Source organism: Budorcas taxicolor, chromosome 7, assembly GCF_023091745.1.
Source record: "Budorcas taxicolor isolate Tak-1 chromosome 7, Takin1.1, whole genome shotgun sequence".
In the NCBI taxonomy this organism is placed as follows: Eukaryota; Metazoa; Chordata; class Mammalia; order Artiodactyla; family Bovidae; genus Budorcas; species Budorcas taxicolor.
The window spans coordinates 26,096,224-26,114,235 of record NC_068916.1 but is presented as its reverse complement, the minus strand read 5'-3'; the positions used below and the strand labels follow the sequence as shown (position 1 = coordinate 26,114,235).

The following is an 18,012-nucleotide window of genomic DNA, read 5'->3' as shown; positions in this document are numbered from 1 at the left end:
AGATACCCTCAAAGTGACCTTGCATTGCATCTCTTGGACAAATGAACTCTAAATCACTTCAGTTTTGATCATTGGGTTATATCTACAGTTATCAAGATAGTATGGTTGAAATTTATTTGACTATCAACTGTTTAGGGACTTCCCTGGTGGTCCAGTGGATAAGACTCCATACTTCCAATGTGGGGGACACAGGTTCAATCCCTAGTCAGGTAACTAAGATTCCACATGCCACACAGTGTGGCAAAAAAAAAAAAAAAAAATCTTATCCCAACATTGCTATATTAAGCTGGCTCAAAATATCCAACTCCTCAAATGGTCTCCAAACCAGTCTTTACCATATTATTGCTCTTCCTCACGGCTCAGTAGGTAAAGAATCTGCCTGCAATGCAGGAGACACAGGAGACGTGGGTTCAATCCCTGAGTCAAGAAGATCTTTTGGAGAAGGAAATGGCAACCCACTTCAGTATGCTTGCCTGGGAAGACCCACAGACAGAGGAGCCTGGCGGGCTACAGTCCAAAGGGTCACAAAGAGTCAGACACGACGGAGCAACTGAATATGTACATCAACTGCACATACCTATAGCCTCGTGAGGAACTCGACTTTTCTAACTGAAGGCTAGGACACAATTTTAGTGGCTCCTGGTATCCTCTTTGAGTCTGTCTGACATGTGACTTCCTCTTTCTTGTCGTGGATAGCTAAGAAGGAACTGAGAAGAGGAAAATCAAGAGAAGAGAATGCTCAGGGAGCATTTACTGAACTATCAGACACTGCCTTAGGTTTTAGACCTTTTAGGTCTCAGCAAATGTGAACGACGATCACCGATTCTGTTGTTACGTCCTAACTACTGCTTCATTACTTTATTCTCTCCACTTGAATTTGTGTTGTCTGACCAATTTAACATTCAAGAGACTCTTCCATTTCAAGTGACAGAGTTAAAAAGACAAACCACACCTTGTGCTAGGAGTCCAGCTCGACTGATGCCTTAATTCCCGGTGATTTCCCCATATGCATTTACATGCCCATAGTCAAATTAACTGTCAAACGTGGCTTGCGATAAGCCTCACTGGAAATTTTAGATTTTCTTTGGGAGAAATTTGACTTCAGATTCTTACTGTTTATGAAATTATTTTTGTTTCCAGACATATACCAGATTAAAGTAATTTAAAAATTAAAGACTAGACGAATTGCTTATTTAATTGCACCCATAGAATATGCAACCAATAGATATCACTGTAAAGCCCTTTGCTTGATAATTCATTGACAAGGATCACCATCTCAGAGGTTCTACTTATAAAGAATGAAGATCCTAAAATAATCATAGCACTGTCAATACAATGCCACTAGGCAATTTACAAACATTCACCCATACACTTACTTTTAACATTATAAATATTAATACATTTTTATATGAGGTCAAATCCACTTCACCTTAAATTTCTGCCGTAAAGCTGTTGCAATTTTGCATTAAGAAAGCAACAGTTTTTTAAAACACTGTATTTCATGGGGAGAAAATACACATCACAAAGAACTGCCTACTGTGGCGTGTTCTCTAATTTCTCTTAAACATTGTACAAAGTTATTTCATGTTATATGAGGACCATTTCTCCTCTGATGATAATTTCATCTTCTCTACTTAGATTTCCTCATGATGTGTTAAGTTATCCTCACGGAGCCTATATTCCCTGTAATTTCACTGCTCTTAGAGAAGAGTGGGGTTTCTGAAAGAAACAGATGTTTCTTGGGAAGGTTAACTTAATTAGGTTCTTTACCACACAGAAAAACCCTTCAAGATGATATAAGCAATTTGGTGCTTCAGGAACTTAATTTTCTAGTCCATAAACACAGGCCTTTGCATTATGATTCAAGATAAGTCACAGATGGCCAATAGCTACCAATTTTTTCCCAGAAGGCAGCCTTAGTCAATTCAAAAGGAGTGCTGAGCACAAGAAAACAAAACAAGTATCTGCCCAGTTACAAAGTCACTGCAGAGGAAAAGCTGTTCATTATTTTTATAAGCATGTTGGAGGAGATTAGCAGCACTGTCATAAAGCAGTTATAGGAATTTTTTCACCACCTGTATTTTCTGTCCTCTGGCTTCTGTGCTCTTCCATTATGCCTCTTTGCCAATGTTACCAACACTTGTAGAGGTGGGGCTGACAAGCTGAAATTGCTTCATATACAGCTTTGGCCTCTTGGGCTTTCTCTGTCTCCAGAGAGGGTTGGACTGAAAAACAGCTTCCTAGCAGGCTCTGTTAGGTGTGACGACACGCTTTTCCCTCTGTTCTCAGGGTGTGATTTGGGATGGTAAGCCCCAAAAGTAGATTTGTCTTGAGCAAGCACTGGCTACTTTTTCTTTTCATGATATCTACTGAACACTCAATTTTGTTCTGTGCTGTGCTCAGCTAATGAAAACTTATTTATTGCACCGTAGGTTCTTCCTCAAAAATCTCAGTTATCAGCCTGATTAATGTTTACTGGGTAAGAATGTCAAGCCAGGGTTAGACTCACATAAAGAAAGAATGTACAAGCAGTACGCGTTAATCTCAGAAATGGATTTGTTTGAGTACACATAGCCTGATGCTATATGAGAACAAGTTGATTAGTCTAGCTTCTTTCTTTGAAGTTAGCAGGATCTCGAGTGCCTAAAAATTCTTCCTATCAAATGTAACTCTCATATCATCTACAATGACCCTCATATATCATGTAAAATGGCATGATTCCAGTACTTTGTGTTTCTGTATAAAGAGGCTTTTAAGGGAAGTTTACCTATATGATGACTGCTATTTTTGACAATGGGACCTGAGGACTTGGGGATCTTGGTTATTGTTCCAGGTTCCAATCATACACCCATTCCCTGGCCCTTCAGCTCTTACAGCCAAAAAAAAAAAAAAAAAAAAAAACATGATAGAGTAGGAAAAAACAGTGAGATGGAAAGTGTGAAAACCTGGCCTGGAGTCTTGATTTTTTCTATTTTATTAGCTGTGACTTTGGGCAAATTATGTCCTTTTACTCTGCTTCTACTTATGTAATTCTAAAATGCTAGAAGTGGGTCATTTGTTTTCAACTATTGCACTCAAATCTGTGTCATCTAAGTTTCAGTGATTCTACCTGATTTCCTTAACTGTACTGAGGGTGAGCCAATGGCTCAAATCTTCAAGATCAGAACTTAGACACTTCTCGCTTTAAGAAATTCTAAATGGTTAGAATGGGCATCCTTGTCTTGTTCCTGATTTTAGAGGAAAAGCTTTCAGCTTTTCACCGTTGAGTATGATGTCATCTGTGAGTTTGTCATAAATGGCCTTTACTATTTTGAGATATGTTTCACCTGTATCCACTTGGATGAAAGCTTTTATCATGAATGAATGTTGCTGCTGCTAAGTCGCTTCAGTTGTGTCCGACTCTGTGCAACCCCATAGACAGCAGCCCACCAGGCTCCCCCGTCCCTGGGATTCTCCAGGCAAGAATACTGGAGTGGGTTGCCGTTTCCTTCTCCAGTGCATGAAAGTGAAAAGTGAAAGTGAAGTCGCTCAGTCGTGTCTGACTCTTTGCGTTCTCATGGACTGCAGCCTTCCAGGCTCCTCCATCCATGGGATTTTCCAGGCAAGAGTACTGGAGTGGGGTGCCATTGTTTTGCCAAATACTTTTTCTGTGTCTATTGAGATGATCTTGTGATTTTTATCCTTCCTTTTGTTAATGTGGTGTATTACATTGATTGACTTGCAAATTTGGAACCACTCTTGCATCTCTGGAATAAATCCCACTTGATCATGGTGTCATATTATAGGTGATCATAACTGTTAGCTTTTCTCTGGCACATTCTCGACAATGACCCTCAAACCCCATGAAGGATAGCTTACTATCTTTTAGGGAAACAAATTCCAACATTTGGATAATTTTATTGTTAAAAATTTCTACCTTATCATTGGAATTTATGCCAAGATAAAGTTTTTCTGTATTTGGTATTTATGTTTACCTTCTCTTACATAAACACTTATTCCAGCATTTCTGGAAACTAGGACATCTACTGGCAAATTCCATCTTTGTCTCTAATAATTTTTTAGAGGAAAAGAAATGATGAGACTTGGCTAAAACTGTAGGTAAACTCTTCCCCAGTAGTGAGTCAAGATTTTTGTCTAATTACTGGGGTTTTGTTTTCTTTTTATTAGAAATTCCAAACCCTCTGGGTATGGGAAACAAAATTAAAATGTATTCCTAAGCATGTTATAACATAAAATAAGCTACTTAGAAAGGAGAGACACTACAAAGAACTGAAAAGTATCAGCTATGATTTCTGAAGTCTGACTCTCTTGACTTTTTATAAAGGTGGTCACATGGGGCCTGGGTCTTGATCAAGTTTGTAATGAGGCCTAAGGGTTTGTGCATAAGCTAGTTCCCCTGCAAATGAAATGAGACTAAATTACATTCTGCAGTTGTGATTTATCTTTCATTAAAAGTATTTTGTAAGAAAGATTCATCTGATTCACTCTTTGTCACTTCAGATAAATCAACAGAACATAATGTTCACAATCTTCAGGGTCAATTTAGGATACACTGATGAGAATCACTAGGAGGGCTAAGAACAACATCTGGCACAGACAGTCCTTAGTAGGGTTCATCAAATCTTTCCTTTATTTCACAAGGTTCTCAAAAGACACCATGGCAACCCATGCCATAAAGGCCTTGCCATCAGCCTTCAGTGCTACTCTTTCATCACCAAGTCTGTTATACCGCCTTTCTTCTTCTGTTCACTGTGACTGTCTAAGGTCACCTTTACAAACCTAACAAATCAATCGTGCTCTTGATTAGTGAAGCTTCATATTAGCATTGAAAAGGAAAATCAGCCTCTGGAATCAAAAGACCTTGGTTCTAGTCAATTTAGCTACTTCCTTACTAAGAGGGCATGATTAGCTCTACTCAAGCTCTCTGGGACCTCAACTTTCTCACCTACAAAGCAGAGACACTAATACAGCTGACAATTAGGTTTCATCAATGAGCAGTGCTGTTGGAAGTGCAGGTTAAGGATTACGAAGCCATATACGCAAGCCAGTGTGAAAGAATCCCCAAGTCAAAGGCTTGCCATAGAGTAGGAAGAAACATACATGGCACATATTTATCACTCCTGAACTTTTAAAATACTCACCTGAGGAAGTATAAATACAAAACAAGACATGTGAAAATGATTTTTAAACTGAGTTATAGCCACATGCTATTATCACTTTTAATAGTTGCATTATTAATGACGGGTTGTTAGAAGAGAAATGAAAAGAGAAACCTATCTATACTTCTGCTCTCAGATCATTCTCTTATCTGTTCTTGGTAGCAAGCATCTTATCAGTGGCCACCTGAAGATAAAACCCATCTGTTACATCTGCTCTCTAAGTGAATGAAGGTGGGTTGGTTGGGGTAGATTTCAAAGTGGGAAGAAGCTATGCTCTGGCAGGCCCAAGACAGAGATTCCATGGGAAGCAAGAGGTCAGGCTTCAGAGTACCCTCATCTCGTTCCAGGAAGGCAGCCACCTACTATGCCTAGGCATCAGGCCAGCTCTGGCAGGAGATTGGATCAAAGCTATCTGCATGTCTGTTTCAGGGCATTAAGTTTTGTCTACCCATACAGGTGAGAAAGAGATCAATGCAATCATGCAGAAAACTTAAATTAGAGGGAGAAAAAGGAAGAGAAGAAAGAAAAGACACAAGTCTTGCTTTCACTGAAGTACAGTTTTTGTAAAGTGTGACAGAGAAGGATCTTCTTTAGAGAAGATCCTTAGCGTTTTAGTGGCCAGTTTAGACTATCCTTGGTATGTTTCAAGGAATAATGACAAAAACCAGACAGACATTCCACTTCATTACAAGCATAGCATTGGGTACTGTCATCTATGTGTTATGTCATTTAATCCCCACCAACTCTGTGAAATGGCATCTAAGGTCTGGCGATGTCATGTCTGGCCTAATTTCTCATGGCCAAGAATTGACAAGGTCCAGCTTTAGAATTCGAGGCCATGATTTGAAGTGTGTGGAAAGACTAAGAAATTTTAAACCATGCTGGCAACTCTGTGTTGTAACTCTTCTATAAATAGTTCCCTGATTATTCCTAAATCCCATTGACTTGGTATAATGTAAGCTATTCAGCAATGTGATATGGATAAATATTTCCTTTTCAAAACACTGCACAAATACATGATTTCCTCCCTCTGTCCACCCTGTAGGAGAAGTAGGAAAAGAGCAAGGTAATAGGAATTTACCTCTAAGCTATAAAGCCTTCCTATCCTTTCAGTAATCACTGAGGGGAGCACCTAGTTACTAGGGAGACCATAACAGAGTGCAGTAGATTCAAGTACAACACTCGGGTTGCCTGGCTAGAGAATGCCAAAAAAGCAAAGGAAAATATTATTGTTACTGAAATCATTTGATGTCTATGACTAATAAAAAACATGTGGGCAAACTGAATTTTCAGAAATGCCCAAAGGGCTTAGTTGAAGCTATGAATTAATAGCATACAGTAGTTCTGTCTGGATAAAAGAAAAAAAGACAACAACCCTAAACCATTTAAAAATTTATCTGAATAACCAAAAGGTTCCAGTAGAAATCTTAAGCAACCAATCCTGTCCTTTATTCAACTTTTAATTGAAATTCCCTCTTGCCTTTCTTGTTCAGCTAAATAGTAATGTTACATGTTTTGAGTCACATGATTCTTGAGTTCTGGGGGACCCACCAGCCTTCTTAGCCTTCTTAACCAACATCTCACAAATACCAGAATTCTCTCTAAAGTGTCCCTGACAGCTATATTCACCTTAGAGACTTACAAAGGCCGAGGTGTCCATTCATGCAAGTGCTGTGCCCTAGGAGGACTGGTGGCAGCTAGGGGTGGATGGAGCTGGGGCTGAGTCAGACCTCCAATTACCTCTTGACCCAGGCCCCAGAGGTTACTATGGGCCTGCCTGAAGATGTTCATCCTGATTCTGCTTGATCGTGCCCAGAGCAGGAGGCCTTTGCTAGAACACATCCTATCTTGCTATGGATATAAGCTCTAACTGTCGGAGGGTGCTTTCTCATACGGTGCCAAAATCTGCCTGCTCGTGTTTTCTATCCGTTGTTCTGCACACTGTCTCTGGAACAATAGTGTTTGACTCAACTTCCTCTCATCTTGAATAGCCCCTTAGATAACTGAAGTCAACCATCATAATCCCCTGATATACGGTCTTCTCCAAAGGAAATATCCTCAGTTTCTTTCTCAGATCATAAGGAAAATATACAGACATTATAACAATAATAAGAGACAGAAAATATATAATTATCATAAGAGAATGACAAAAAGGTGGTCTGGAAATGAATTGTTTTTAAAGAGTTGTCTTTCTAACTGCAAAACTGAAAATTTTAAGTGATTTTGAGAAGTCACTTTTCACTGAGTTCCTGCATGCTCTCCATCAAGCCATCTCGTCAGAGTGGAAATGTAGCTTGCCAAGGCTTTTTCTTGGTGACACCATACCAGCTCCTAGTGATCAGCCATCAGTTCTCACTAACTTGCATTTATTTTTGCTTTGTTTATTTAGTGTCAATGCCCACTTTGAGAAAAGGTTCTGGAAGGATACTTACCTGCCTATGAATAGTTGTGGCATAATTTCAGGATTTGAATGCCATCTATTAACAATTAAGTGAGGGACAATGTAAGGAAACTGAATCCTTAGTTATTTCTCCTCCCCAAGTTTTATTATGTAAAATTCCAAGCATACAGAACAGTTGATGTAATTTTATAGTAAACACCCATATTCTTCATAGCTAGACACTACAATTGACACTTTGTCTTCTATTTATCACTTATTATCAGTTTCTTGATCCATCCATCAACCCATCTTACTTTCTTACCCATTTAAGTGTAAACAGTGTTCATCAGTACACTGAATTCCTGACACTTGAGCATGTATATTATTCAGTTCTTTTTTGCTACTTTTCATTAGCACTCTTTTCTGAATTCCTCTTACCATTCTTTCCCTCATTCTTTCCACTTTCTTTTCTTACAGAAAAGAAAACTTCCTTTCTACACACTTCCTCCCACTTGCCATCCCCCAAAGTTCTAAATGGTAAAAGGAAATGTGAAAAATCTGAGCATGGAACTGGTCTTGAAGCAGCATCAGGAAAGGTCCCTCCATAGGTGTGAGCACCATAGACTTGGGAGAGACAAGGTTCTCTGAATAAGCTGATGCAAACCAACTTACAAGAGAGGGAGGTATAGAGTAACAAAGCAACTGAAATTACTGTGAAAAACACAGCTATCAAATGCTTAGGCACCTGCATTGCTTCATCAGCTTGATTTCTCCCTGAACTAAGCTGCATAACACGCAAATTATGAAGGGTTTGGGTGAACAGAGTCACAGGAAGACAGTAAGGTCTTAGTGACATGGAGCAGAGATCTTATCAGCACTTTTTAACAGCTGGCCAGTACCGTGTCCTACACCAAAAGGATGCTTCATAATTAGTGCATTATGAAATGAGCACATGAATGCTAACTACCCTCTAGTAGAATGGCTGTGGCTCAGGGCACCTCTCCCCTGGACAGGCTGAGTGAACTTTGCCCATGTCCACTCTTCAGTGAAGTTTCAAGACCACCATTCTCCTTTGAATGATGCATTTTCTTTTATCAGTTCATATGCCATTCATTAAGCTCTCAGGAAGTCCTAATCTTGAGGTCTATGACTATCTAATCCTGTCTTTGATAAACTGATTTTATTGCCTTTACTCTCAAAACAAAGAGTGATCTCCTGCTGCTTGAGTCTACTCTTTTTAAAGATCCGGGAACACTGTCTTCCCTGATGAGCAAAAACCATTCCTCTCACTATCTCAAGATTAATGTCTGATAAGAAGCGTTAGTCGTTTATTTTCTGGGCTTCCTAATTACCAGCCCACAAAGACTTGGCAAGGTGAGCTTTTCACTGGAAAGGCAGCACCACAAAAATGCCAACACAGCACTTTTCACAACAGATTCTCTGTAGTTGCAGAGAAATGCAATTTTGACAAATCCATTTTGAGAACCCTAAGTGGAGTTTCCTAGTCATACAGTCTCAACGGGAATCCTTTGGTTATAGTTCTTCAAAGGTTTCAATGTCACAAATCAGATTATTTTATAGTAAGGAATTCCTGTCCTTGCTATTTCAATTTCTTGAAAAATATTCTTACCCCTGACCACTTTCTCTATATCGATACCATAATAAATATCTATAAACATCAACATTTCATGGAAATGCTTTAGAGTTTATTTGGATGCAAACTCTAAGGTGAAAATGACAAGAGAAACAAGGCTATGACTATTTCCTGCGAGGCTACTTACAGACCAGGAAGAAAAAAAATCAGATGCTTTTGGTATTGGTACTTCAATGGCAAAATACAGACTGCCAGCTAGAGTTCTTTTCTAACTGCCTCTATATATAAGCAGCCAACACACAAGGTTCAGATCCAGATAAAAACCCTTCAGTAGGGTGAAAGATATTATGATGCAGAGAGCAGACTTTTACTGTTGGTGGTTTCAGTCCTCTGACAGGAGAGCATGGACCTCAAACAGGACTTGGTCTAGGTGAACACGGAGCTCTTTCTTTTAGCTGGCCTTTAAAGCCTACGTTTGTTCAGACATCATTAGTTCTTTTTCTTCCTTTGATGCATCTGTCTCTAGTGATGGAAACTCTTTTTTTTTTTTTCAAGAAACTAAAGCACAAAAGGAAACTGAAAAAGCTACTAACTGATTTGGCAACAACTAAGCAAGAGGCTGCTATCACAGTCCTGGAACTCAATGAGAAGATCAAGACTCTATGTGAAGGAAAGCTAGCCCCTAGAGGTCAGTATTACCACGTGACAGTTACACACAGGCCCTGGGCCCTGGGTGATGCATATAGCTTCACTGGCAACAAAGCAGAGAGCAAGGCCACAGTGCCAGGCAGCGTACCGGGCCAGCTGCATGCTGGCCGGGCCTGATCTCCATTCTGCTTGATTAGAGACATACACAAACTGCGAGCTCCAGGCGGGGTGTGCTTCCGCCGTGAGAAAAGCAGGGAATGAATAAGCAGTTCCTTCAAGGAAAGTCTCTGGGGGCTGAAGAATAGAGTGAAACATCTGATCAGTGTCTTGCTGGGTGGCAGTTGGGAAAATAGAGAGCCCAGGGAGGAAGACCCAAGGCTCCCAGGGGTGGGTCTCTGAAGTGGGGCAAAGAGAAGGGCTTGTCTGAAAGTGTAGACAGGCTGATAGACCAAGACGGGCATGGGAAGGAAAAGAAATCTCTTTTAACAACAGGCTAACCAGCCAGAAATAAGCAGGGAAGACGGGCTGAGGGTGAAATCTGGGTGGTTCCGAAAAAGTTAATAGCCACTCTGGTATGGATGTTTTAACAAGTCTTCTCCCAGAGATGATAAACACACTTGGGGGGGTGGGCAGGGACCCTCAAATTGTCATCATCAGCAATAATATAAATTAACATTTGATACAACACACCAGGCATTTTGTTAAGCATTTCACGTGTATTTAATTCTCAGAATAACCTCTGAAGCAGGTATTAGTACATTTACGGATTCTACAAGAATAAGCGCAAGCTACCTGGCCCCAGGCTAGACATGTGTGGCCACGCCTGGGCAGTCACCCCAGGGTGCTTATACAGCTTTGGTGCAGTGAGGCAATTTCTCTGCAGCAAGAGCAGATCTCACTCTGCCTGGTGGATCTCCTGCAAAACTATGGTTCCCTGGGACGAATGTCTTCCTTTGATGTGCGGCACTCTTGCAAAGCCAGGAACATGCAATTGTTCTTACTCTCACTTCCTCTATTACTCATAAATAATTATGGAAAAAGAGGAGGAACGTGGAAATAGAGGAGGAGGAGGAAGTAGATGATGTGGTGGCTGTAGAAAGTGAGACACTCCCAGCATCCTGACAATATGGGAAAGCATTTAATATGAGTTTGGCTTTAATTTTCAGTTTTGAATAGCACTTTCTCTAGATGGAAATGGCATGTGACACCATCACCTTGAAACACATGGTTTTCTCTTTCCACAGAACAATATAGCTTAATTTGCTTTTACCACCATGAAATCTAAATGAGTAAAATCCATTAAAGAATATTATCCATTTAAAAGTCTTTATTCTAAGGCATCATAGCCAGATTTCAAATCAGTTGCATGATAGGAAGCTGACAATGATTGCACAGGATGCTGGAGAAAATTTTCCTGCTCATCTGAGAAAAGTTCTCAATTTCTCAACTGTACTTTGAATCTAGGGGAAAAAGTATTTTATTGCAAGCTATCTGATTCTTGTTACTCTCATTTTGACAAAAATAATGTCCTTTGCTATCTAAGGATGATTTTGTCCCTTTGATGTTTTAATAGGTCAAAATTAGGATACTACTGGGTTACCAGGACTAAAACAATTGTGGGGTATGTTAGAAAACATTAAATTCCACCTTTGCTTCTTTGTCCACTTTTGTCTCTGTATTTCTGTCTAAAGCAGGGAAAAATTACCTGTGCAGGAAAAAAGAACAAAAAAACCTGAAGTATTATGAACAGATATAAATTTAAATAAAGTCAAGTATTCCAAGGTTAATTATGGATGAAAGCCCTGACTCCCTATAGAAACTATGTATTGCTTTTCTTATTTGTTGGAGAAACTGGGTCAGTAGATAGACATATAGCCTGAAGCTCTTAAACCGTATATTTGCACAGTTTTACTCTCCTATGGGTTCCAAACAGCCTAACCCTGTGTTCAACAGCCCAGGAAATTATTATTAAGGCTCTTGTGTCCCCAGAGTAACATGAGCTCTTATTCTCAGAGACTTTGGTCACCATGCCCTACCTCTCAATTGATTTGAAAGTAAAGTCTGAAAAGATGTAGGTAACTTTAACACACAATGGCTCCCATTTAACCACAAACAATTAAGGTTGACCCACCTCCCACACACATTCCTTAACCAGAACACAACTCCTTCCCTGCTTAATCTTGTGTCCTTTAATAAAATGTTTGCTTTTGGTTTTCAGACCTCTGTTTGCAAATGACAGATACCCTCAATCATAATAGCTTATGATTGGGTGATTATAAGAAAGGGTGATTTATTGGCACAAACACAAACAAACTAAGAAAGGGCATGCTCAGCCTTAGAGTCTCATAGAGTCAGGGACTCAAATCCCATCAGGGAACTCTGTGTGTCTCTCTGCTTCTCTCTGCAGTGAGACTTTCATTTCCTCAAGAGGGATGTCAGGAGACACTGAAAACATAGCCACAAGCAACCAAGGGTTGCCCTACTTATTTCTTCTCCAGAGAAGAAGAAAAAAAAAAAGTGTTTTCCCACCAGCTTTAGTTAGGAAAAGTATGAGAAGGTACTTAGTCTTGGCTTGGCTTGGGTGCTTATTCAAGCCCATGAGTCTATCTTTGTAGCTGGAGGTGGGGAAGTATGGTTGGACAAGCTTGGTTATGCACCAACCATTGGATGAAGGGGCAGAAGGAACTAAGGGTGGGATAGGAGGATGTTGTGACTGGTGGATCCCAGAAGTACAAGGCTGGACTGGGAGAAGACACTGGGTCACTGTCTTACAGGAAGGGGTAGCCTGCTGCAGGAAAGAAACATGTCCAACCTACTCTCAGCTAGTGATCAAGCTAAAATATCATAATATGCTTAAAAAAACCACCCATCCACGAGTATTTGCACTTTTTAAGTGGATTTTTCTTGATGAACAAAAGACCTTCATGATTCAAGAAATTAATGTCCAATGGTAAAACTTCAGTCTCCGTAATAGAGTGAACCACTTTGGGAAAGGAGACTCCTTGCAGCCTTCATCATGTGACATCGTAGTTGCCAACTCTGAAGTTCAGTTTTATGGTAACAAGTGAAATTGCAAGAGGGGAAAAGGGCTGACTAAATTGCATGTTATCTGGATTAACACAAAGCTACTTCTCTTCTCTAGTTACAAGCCAGTGCCTACAGTTATAATGAGCAGATTAATGAGATGGATTCAAATAAATTAGAATCTCTTTCTATGCAAATGTGCACAATTTTTCAGTTTGGTTCATTTTCTAAGTAAGACTATATAAAAGGTTGCCATTCAACTCTGCTGATCAGAGGAACACCGTAGAATACTAAGGATACTTTTAAGCATGTTCAAATTGATGGAGCAGTGAGCTACCAAGCTTTTTTTTTTAAACATGTAAACACATAAAAATGATTTCACTGGTTTCATACTTAAATAACCTCCAAGGAAATAAATTATTTAAGTCAATGGAAACTTCAACTGAAGAGAAAAACACCTTTATTATAAAACTGGCACAGCAGGAAACTTACTTACAGTCCGAGTGTTGTTTGTTGATTTTCACTTTGTACAAATAATCACAGTCCAGGGCTGATTCCTTGCCTCTTTCCCACAGCTGGCACCTGAAGTGCTTACAGTTTAATTTACTCACAGAATTCAGTGAAATGCCTATTGTACCCATTCAAAGCTTGAGTTCATCTTTTGGTAAACATTAGTATGCAGGAATCTAAGGCTAGATTTCAAAACAATCTGCTTCCTTTGGTTTTGGAGCAGAAAATTACTTTGTAAAGGACCTGAGTGAGTTGAGTCCTGGCACATCAGCATCAAGTCACCTGCTACGATGAAAGCTTGAATCCTTGACCAGAACATTCAGGACCTGGTTTGTAGATTTCAAGCTAGCACACTAAAGGGAATGCACTCCTCTGGATTTTTTTTCCCTTTTAACTCTTTTCTCTTAATATGCACAGCTGGTATATCAAACAATGTATGTCTCTATCCTACAGGCCAGTTCCCAATGTCCCACTGAAAGCCGTGTCAACGTTAAATCATTTCTTGGTTTTACTCTCACTAAGAAGACACTCCCCCAAACCAAACATCACATATTAATGCATATATGTGGAATCTAATGCTCTTATTTGCAAAACAGAAATAGAGACACAGACGTGGAGAACGAATGTATGGACACCAAGCGGGAAGTGTGAGGGTGGTAGGATGAAAGGGGATATTTGGATTGACATATATACACTATGTATAAAACTATGTATAAAACTGAGAACCTGCTGTATAGCTCAGGGAACTCTACTCAGTGCTCTGTGGTGTCCTAATGGGAAATAAAGGCAAAAAGAGAGGGGGTACATGTATATGTATAGCTGATTCACTTTGCTGTTCTGTAGAAACCAACACAACATTGTAAGACAACTATACTGCAATGAAAATTAATTAATGAAAAAAGAACAAGTCAAACAAGAAGACAATGACACTCCCAGGTAGTACAGGTACATCCCAGGGCAAGCTTATCGAGGACTCAGGGTCTGAACAGAGCCAGACAGTTTTGAGGGAGGCTAGTCCCAGGATTGACTTTTCAGTGACATAAAATTACTTTTAAACACCATCTCATCAATTTTAAGCATAGGACTTGCTGTCCTATACCATCATGAAAGCCAGGAGATACATCTCTTTGACAAAACCCCAGAGCCAACTCTAACCAGCATTCTAAAGAGTATCTTTTATCACGATGTCCATCCCCAGGGACACAACCCAAACCCCCTCTCCTTTTTATTACTCCTTTTCCAAACCTTCTTGGGACAAAAACTCCTATTGCAACTAGATGTTAAGAAAAATGGGATTTGAGGGTGATAAAAATGTTCTGGAATAAGGTAGTGACAACGCTTGTACAACACTGTCAGTATAGGAGGACCACCGAATGGTACACTTGAAAATGTTTAGCATGGTGAACTTCATGTTATGAGACTTTTATCTCAGTTAGGAAAACACAGTGATTAAAACCATCCTTGCAAGGATGTAACACCCTGTCAAGTGTAAGTATGTTTTAATGAGAATGCTTTGGGCCTAAATAAAATCTTGCCTTGGTAGAATTCCAAGCTTTTAGAGAGCCAGTCATGTTACTGTTTATTGGAGGAAGACTAGTCTTGAATAGCTGTCCATTTGTGTCTAGTTTTTTAAACAATGCCATCCTTCTCCTCTTCTACTGTCTCTCAGCTCTCTGAAAGGCTAGTGTTCCTCAGACTAGGAATCAATTACTTGACCAACAGTTCTGCACACACTTCTTTCACCACTGAACACAGATTTTTAATTACCAGTCTACCTAGACTTTCTTAAAATGGTAACAAGGAGGACTCTGGGCTCTCACAGTTTGAACCATTGGGACTTTGTTATAAGCTCTGCTCACCACCCATGGCATCAGACTGCATGAAGCTTGGTTTGATATTTGGTCAAACACAAAGAGGCAGCCTGCACTTCCCTACTGTTGCCAAGGGTGTTACTGCCTTGCTGGAAAGGGATAAGAACTCAGGGAAACAAAAGGTGGAGATTTCCCCACCCACATAATTATCCCTACATTTGCAGAAAGAAACTTTCTTTTAAGCACTCCTACTGAATCCCTAAAGAAGCTATTCCATGGTGGGGTATTTTACATCTAGAACAATAACCACCAAAAATTAACAGTGGGGACCATGAGAGAATAGGAATAATAACTTCAAGGTGTGTTTTCTAAGTGTAACAAGTTCCTCAGGCTTTTTTGTATTTACCTCATGGAAATAGCTTATATTTATCTTTACAATCCCTTGTCTCATGTAGAGATTACCTCTCAGGTTGCCTCTTCCTTTGTCCACTGAGTTCTTCCTGAAATGGAGCCACTTCCTGGAATAGAACCCCAAAGCCAATGCCTTCTCATTGATTTCAGAAGTTCCCTCAAGGATAAACAACTTCCTAGGAGTCCCTGAAAACTTAGAGATCTTATTGCACAAAGATCCCTAAAAATCCTTCTTATTCCTTATGTACAAATCTGGAGTGGTTCTAATTTTCAAAAGGACAGTGTAGAGACCCGTAGGACTAAAAATAACTCATTTGTGAATACTAGGCGTCACTCAGGACTTTGCTGGTTGCAAGTGACAGAAACCAAAACGCAACTAGTTTAAGCACAAAAGAAATTTATGAGCTGCTAAGGCTGGCAGTGAGGCTGAGCACAGTTTTTGGACTCTTCTTTGACCCCATCTGACCTCTTGCAGGCACGGATCAGGAAATATCCTCTGGCTGCCTTGACTTGTCAATCTTTAGTGAATATCAGTTTCTGCCTGCTCGGAACAACATCCCTTTCTTTTAGTAACAGAAGCATGGTTTTCCTTTGGGGAACTGTGCCTCTCCTGTTCTCTGGTCTGTTGGGACTGTCAGTCACACTGTCCCTTTCCTACTTGACCCAGGAAAAGGCCTGTGACAAACTGAGCCGATCACAGTCGCTTTTTTTTCAGGAACGTGAATCTTGACCTGAGTTGAATGAAGAAGGGCAGAAAAAAACTAGAGCTAATTCATCCTGTAGGTCTGGCCCTGCCCCCTGAAGAAATTGTCTCTGAACTTCTGATATCTGACAAACTTCACAAGGTTGGGTTGTTAAGCATTCCTTCAATATTTGAGAGCGTTCTCATATCCTTCCTATAAGCTTCTCTTTTGCTTACAGCAGTCTGCTTAGGCTTATAATACTTGCAACCAAAGTACCTTAATTTGTACCAAACTAAAGGCAACAGAGGTCTTCCTCACTCAGTGGTAAAGAACTCGCCTGCCAACACAGGAGACCTGAGTTCAACCCCTGGGTCAGGAAGATCCCCTGGAGGAGGGAATGGCAACCCACTCCAGTAATCTTGCCTGGGAAGCCCCAAGGACAGAGGAGCCTGGTGGGCGACAGTCCATGGGGTTGCAGAGTCGAACACGACTGAGCAACTAACCGATGACAAAGGGAATACAGCTTATTTCTCACAGATTCGATCCAGAGATCTCAAGGAAGACATGTGATTGACTATAACTGTCCCACAGTCTTATCCATGCATCACCTGTTGTGCCTAAGACAACAGGATTTTATCAGAGGCCACAGCTGGGTCATGTGCCGAAGGTCAAGGGCTAGAGGATATTACCAGAGACAAGATGCAAAAAGTTTCTGGACAGAAGACCAAAACAAAACAACAAACCTCTCACTGTCCCCTTTAATCTATTTTAGGTAAAGTTCATAAACTTGGCGAAGATAGCCGTGAACTGAAGATCAGTTTTATCTTGTGAGGAAAGTACAAAATTTCTCTTCTTTCTCTCCCTATCATCTTCAAACTGCATATTTAAGCCCTTCCTTACAGAAAGTCTGGAAATCTATTTATTTTATAATTAACAAAGGGTAAGAAGATCCATTCTGAAATTTTTGGGTGACAGCCAGTATTTGCTAGCTATACCAGCTGTGGGAATTCAATGATGTCAAGGCCCCCTCCCTCCTTTGTTTCTGAGACTAATTTTGGAATTATACTATTATCAGGAAATGGTGCTCCCTTCCTTCTGTCCATCCCTTAGGAATAGCTTTATTATTATTATTATTTTAAGTCTCCTGGCTCCTGTATCCAGAGAGTTTGGATGAAAGGGCAAGCACCAGCTAAATGTCAGACAAGGCACATGGGAATTAGAGCTTGATCAATTTCAAAGGTTTCCTAGTTAACCTTGGAAACTGTTATGATCACCAGAAGAGAATGTGCTGTTTTGGAAATACTGGTTAAAAAAAAAGAAAGAAAGAAAACCCAGACCAGAGCGGAGAAGGAAGATACGTCCTTCCAAGAAATGAGAAATGTACAGAGAAATTTTGAGCACTCCTTTGTCAAACAAAGCAGATGGAGATTTGTCAACACAAGATGAATTGGAGAGCCTGAGGTTGCAAACGATTGTCAGTCAGCTATAGATACTGGTGCAGCTGTTCCTGTTACAAAAAATTCTTGGTGCCAAAGTAGAAAAAGTGAAAAATGTTCTCTCCTGTATTCCCCAGAAACCACAATGCTATTTGATTTAATGACTCAATGTTTCCTGATAGGAGGGTGAAGTTTTAGGCCGGCTACATCAGTCACATGTTTAAATTTGGAGGAATGAGGGGTGTAGGGGAGCTTGACCTCATCAAATCAAATTTAGAAAGGATGCATAGGACCAGACTATACCAGACAGGTGGGAAACTTCTGTTTGAAGACATGGGATTTCTTTCTGGTCAGTG

At 40.1% G+C, this 18,012-nt stretch overlaps 1 protein-coding gene across 1 annotated transcript in view; it reads left to right on the top strand.

Annotated features, from left to right (window-relative positions):
• Positions 1–18,012, top strand: part of CCDC192 (coiled-coil domain containing 192) — a 203,830-nt gene that overhangs the window by 133,620 nt on the left and 52,198 nt on the right. The window contains exon 5 of the mRNA XM_052644325.1: positions 9,689–9,821. Within this exon, the coding sequence (XP_052500285.1) occupies positions 9,689–9,821 (133 nt within the window). The remainder of the gene's footprint in view (positions 1–9,688; positions 9,822–18,012) is intronic.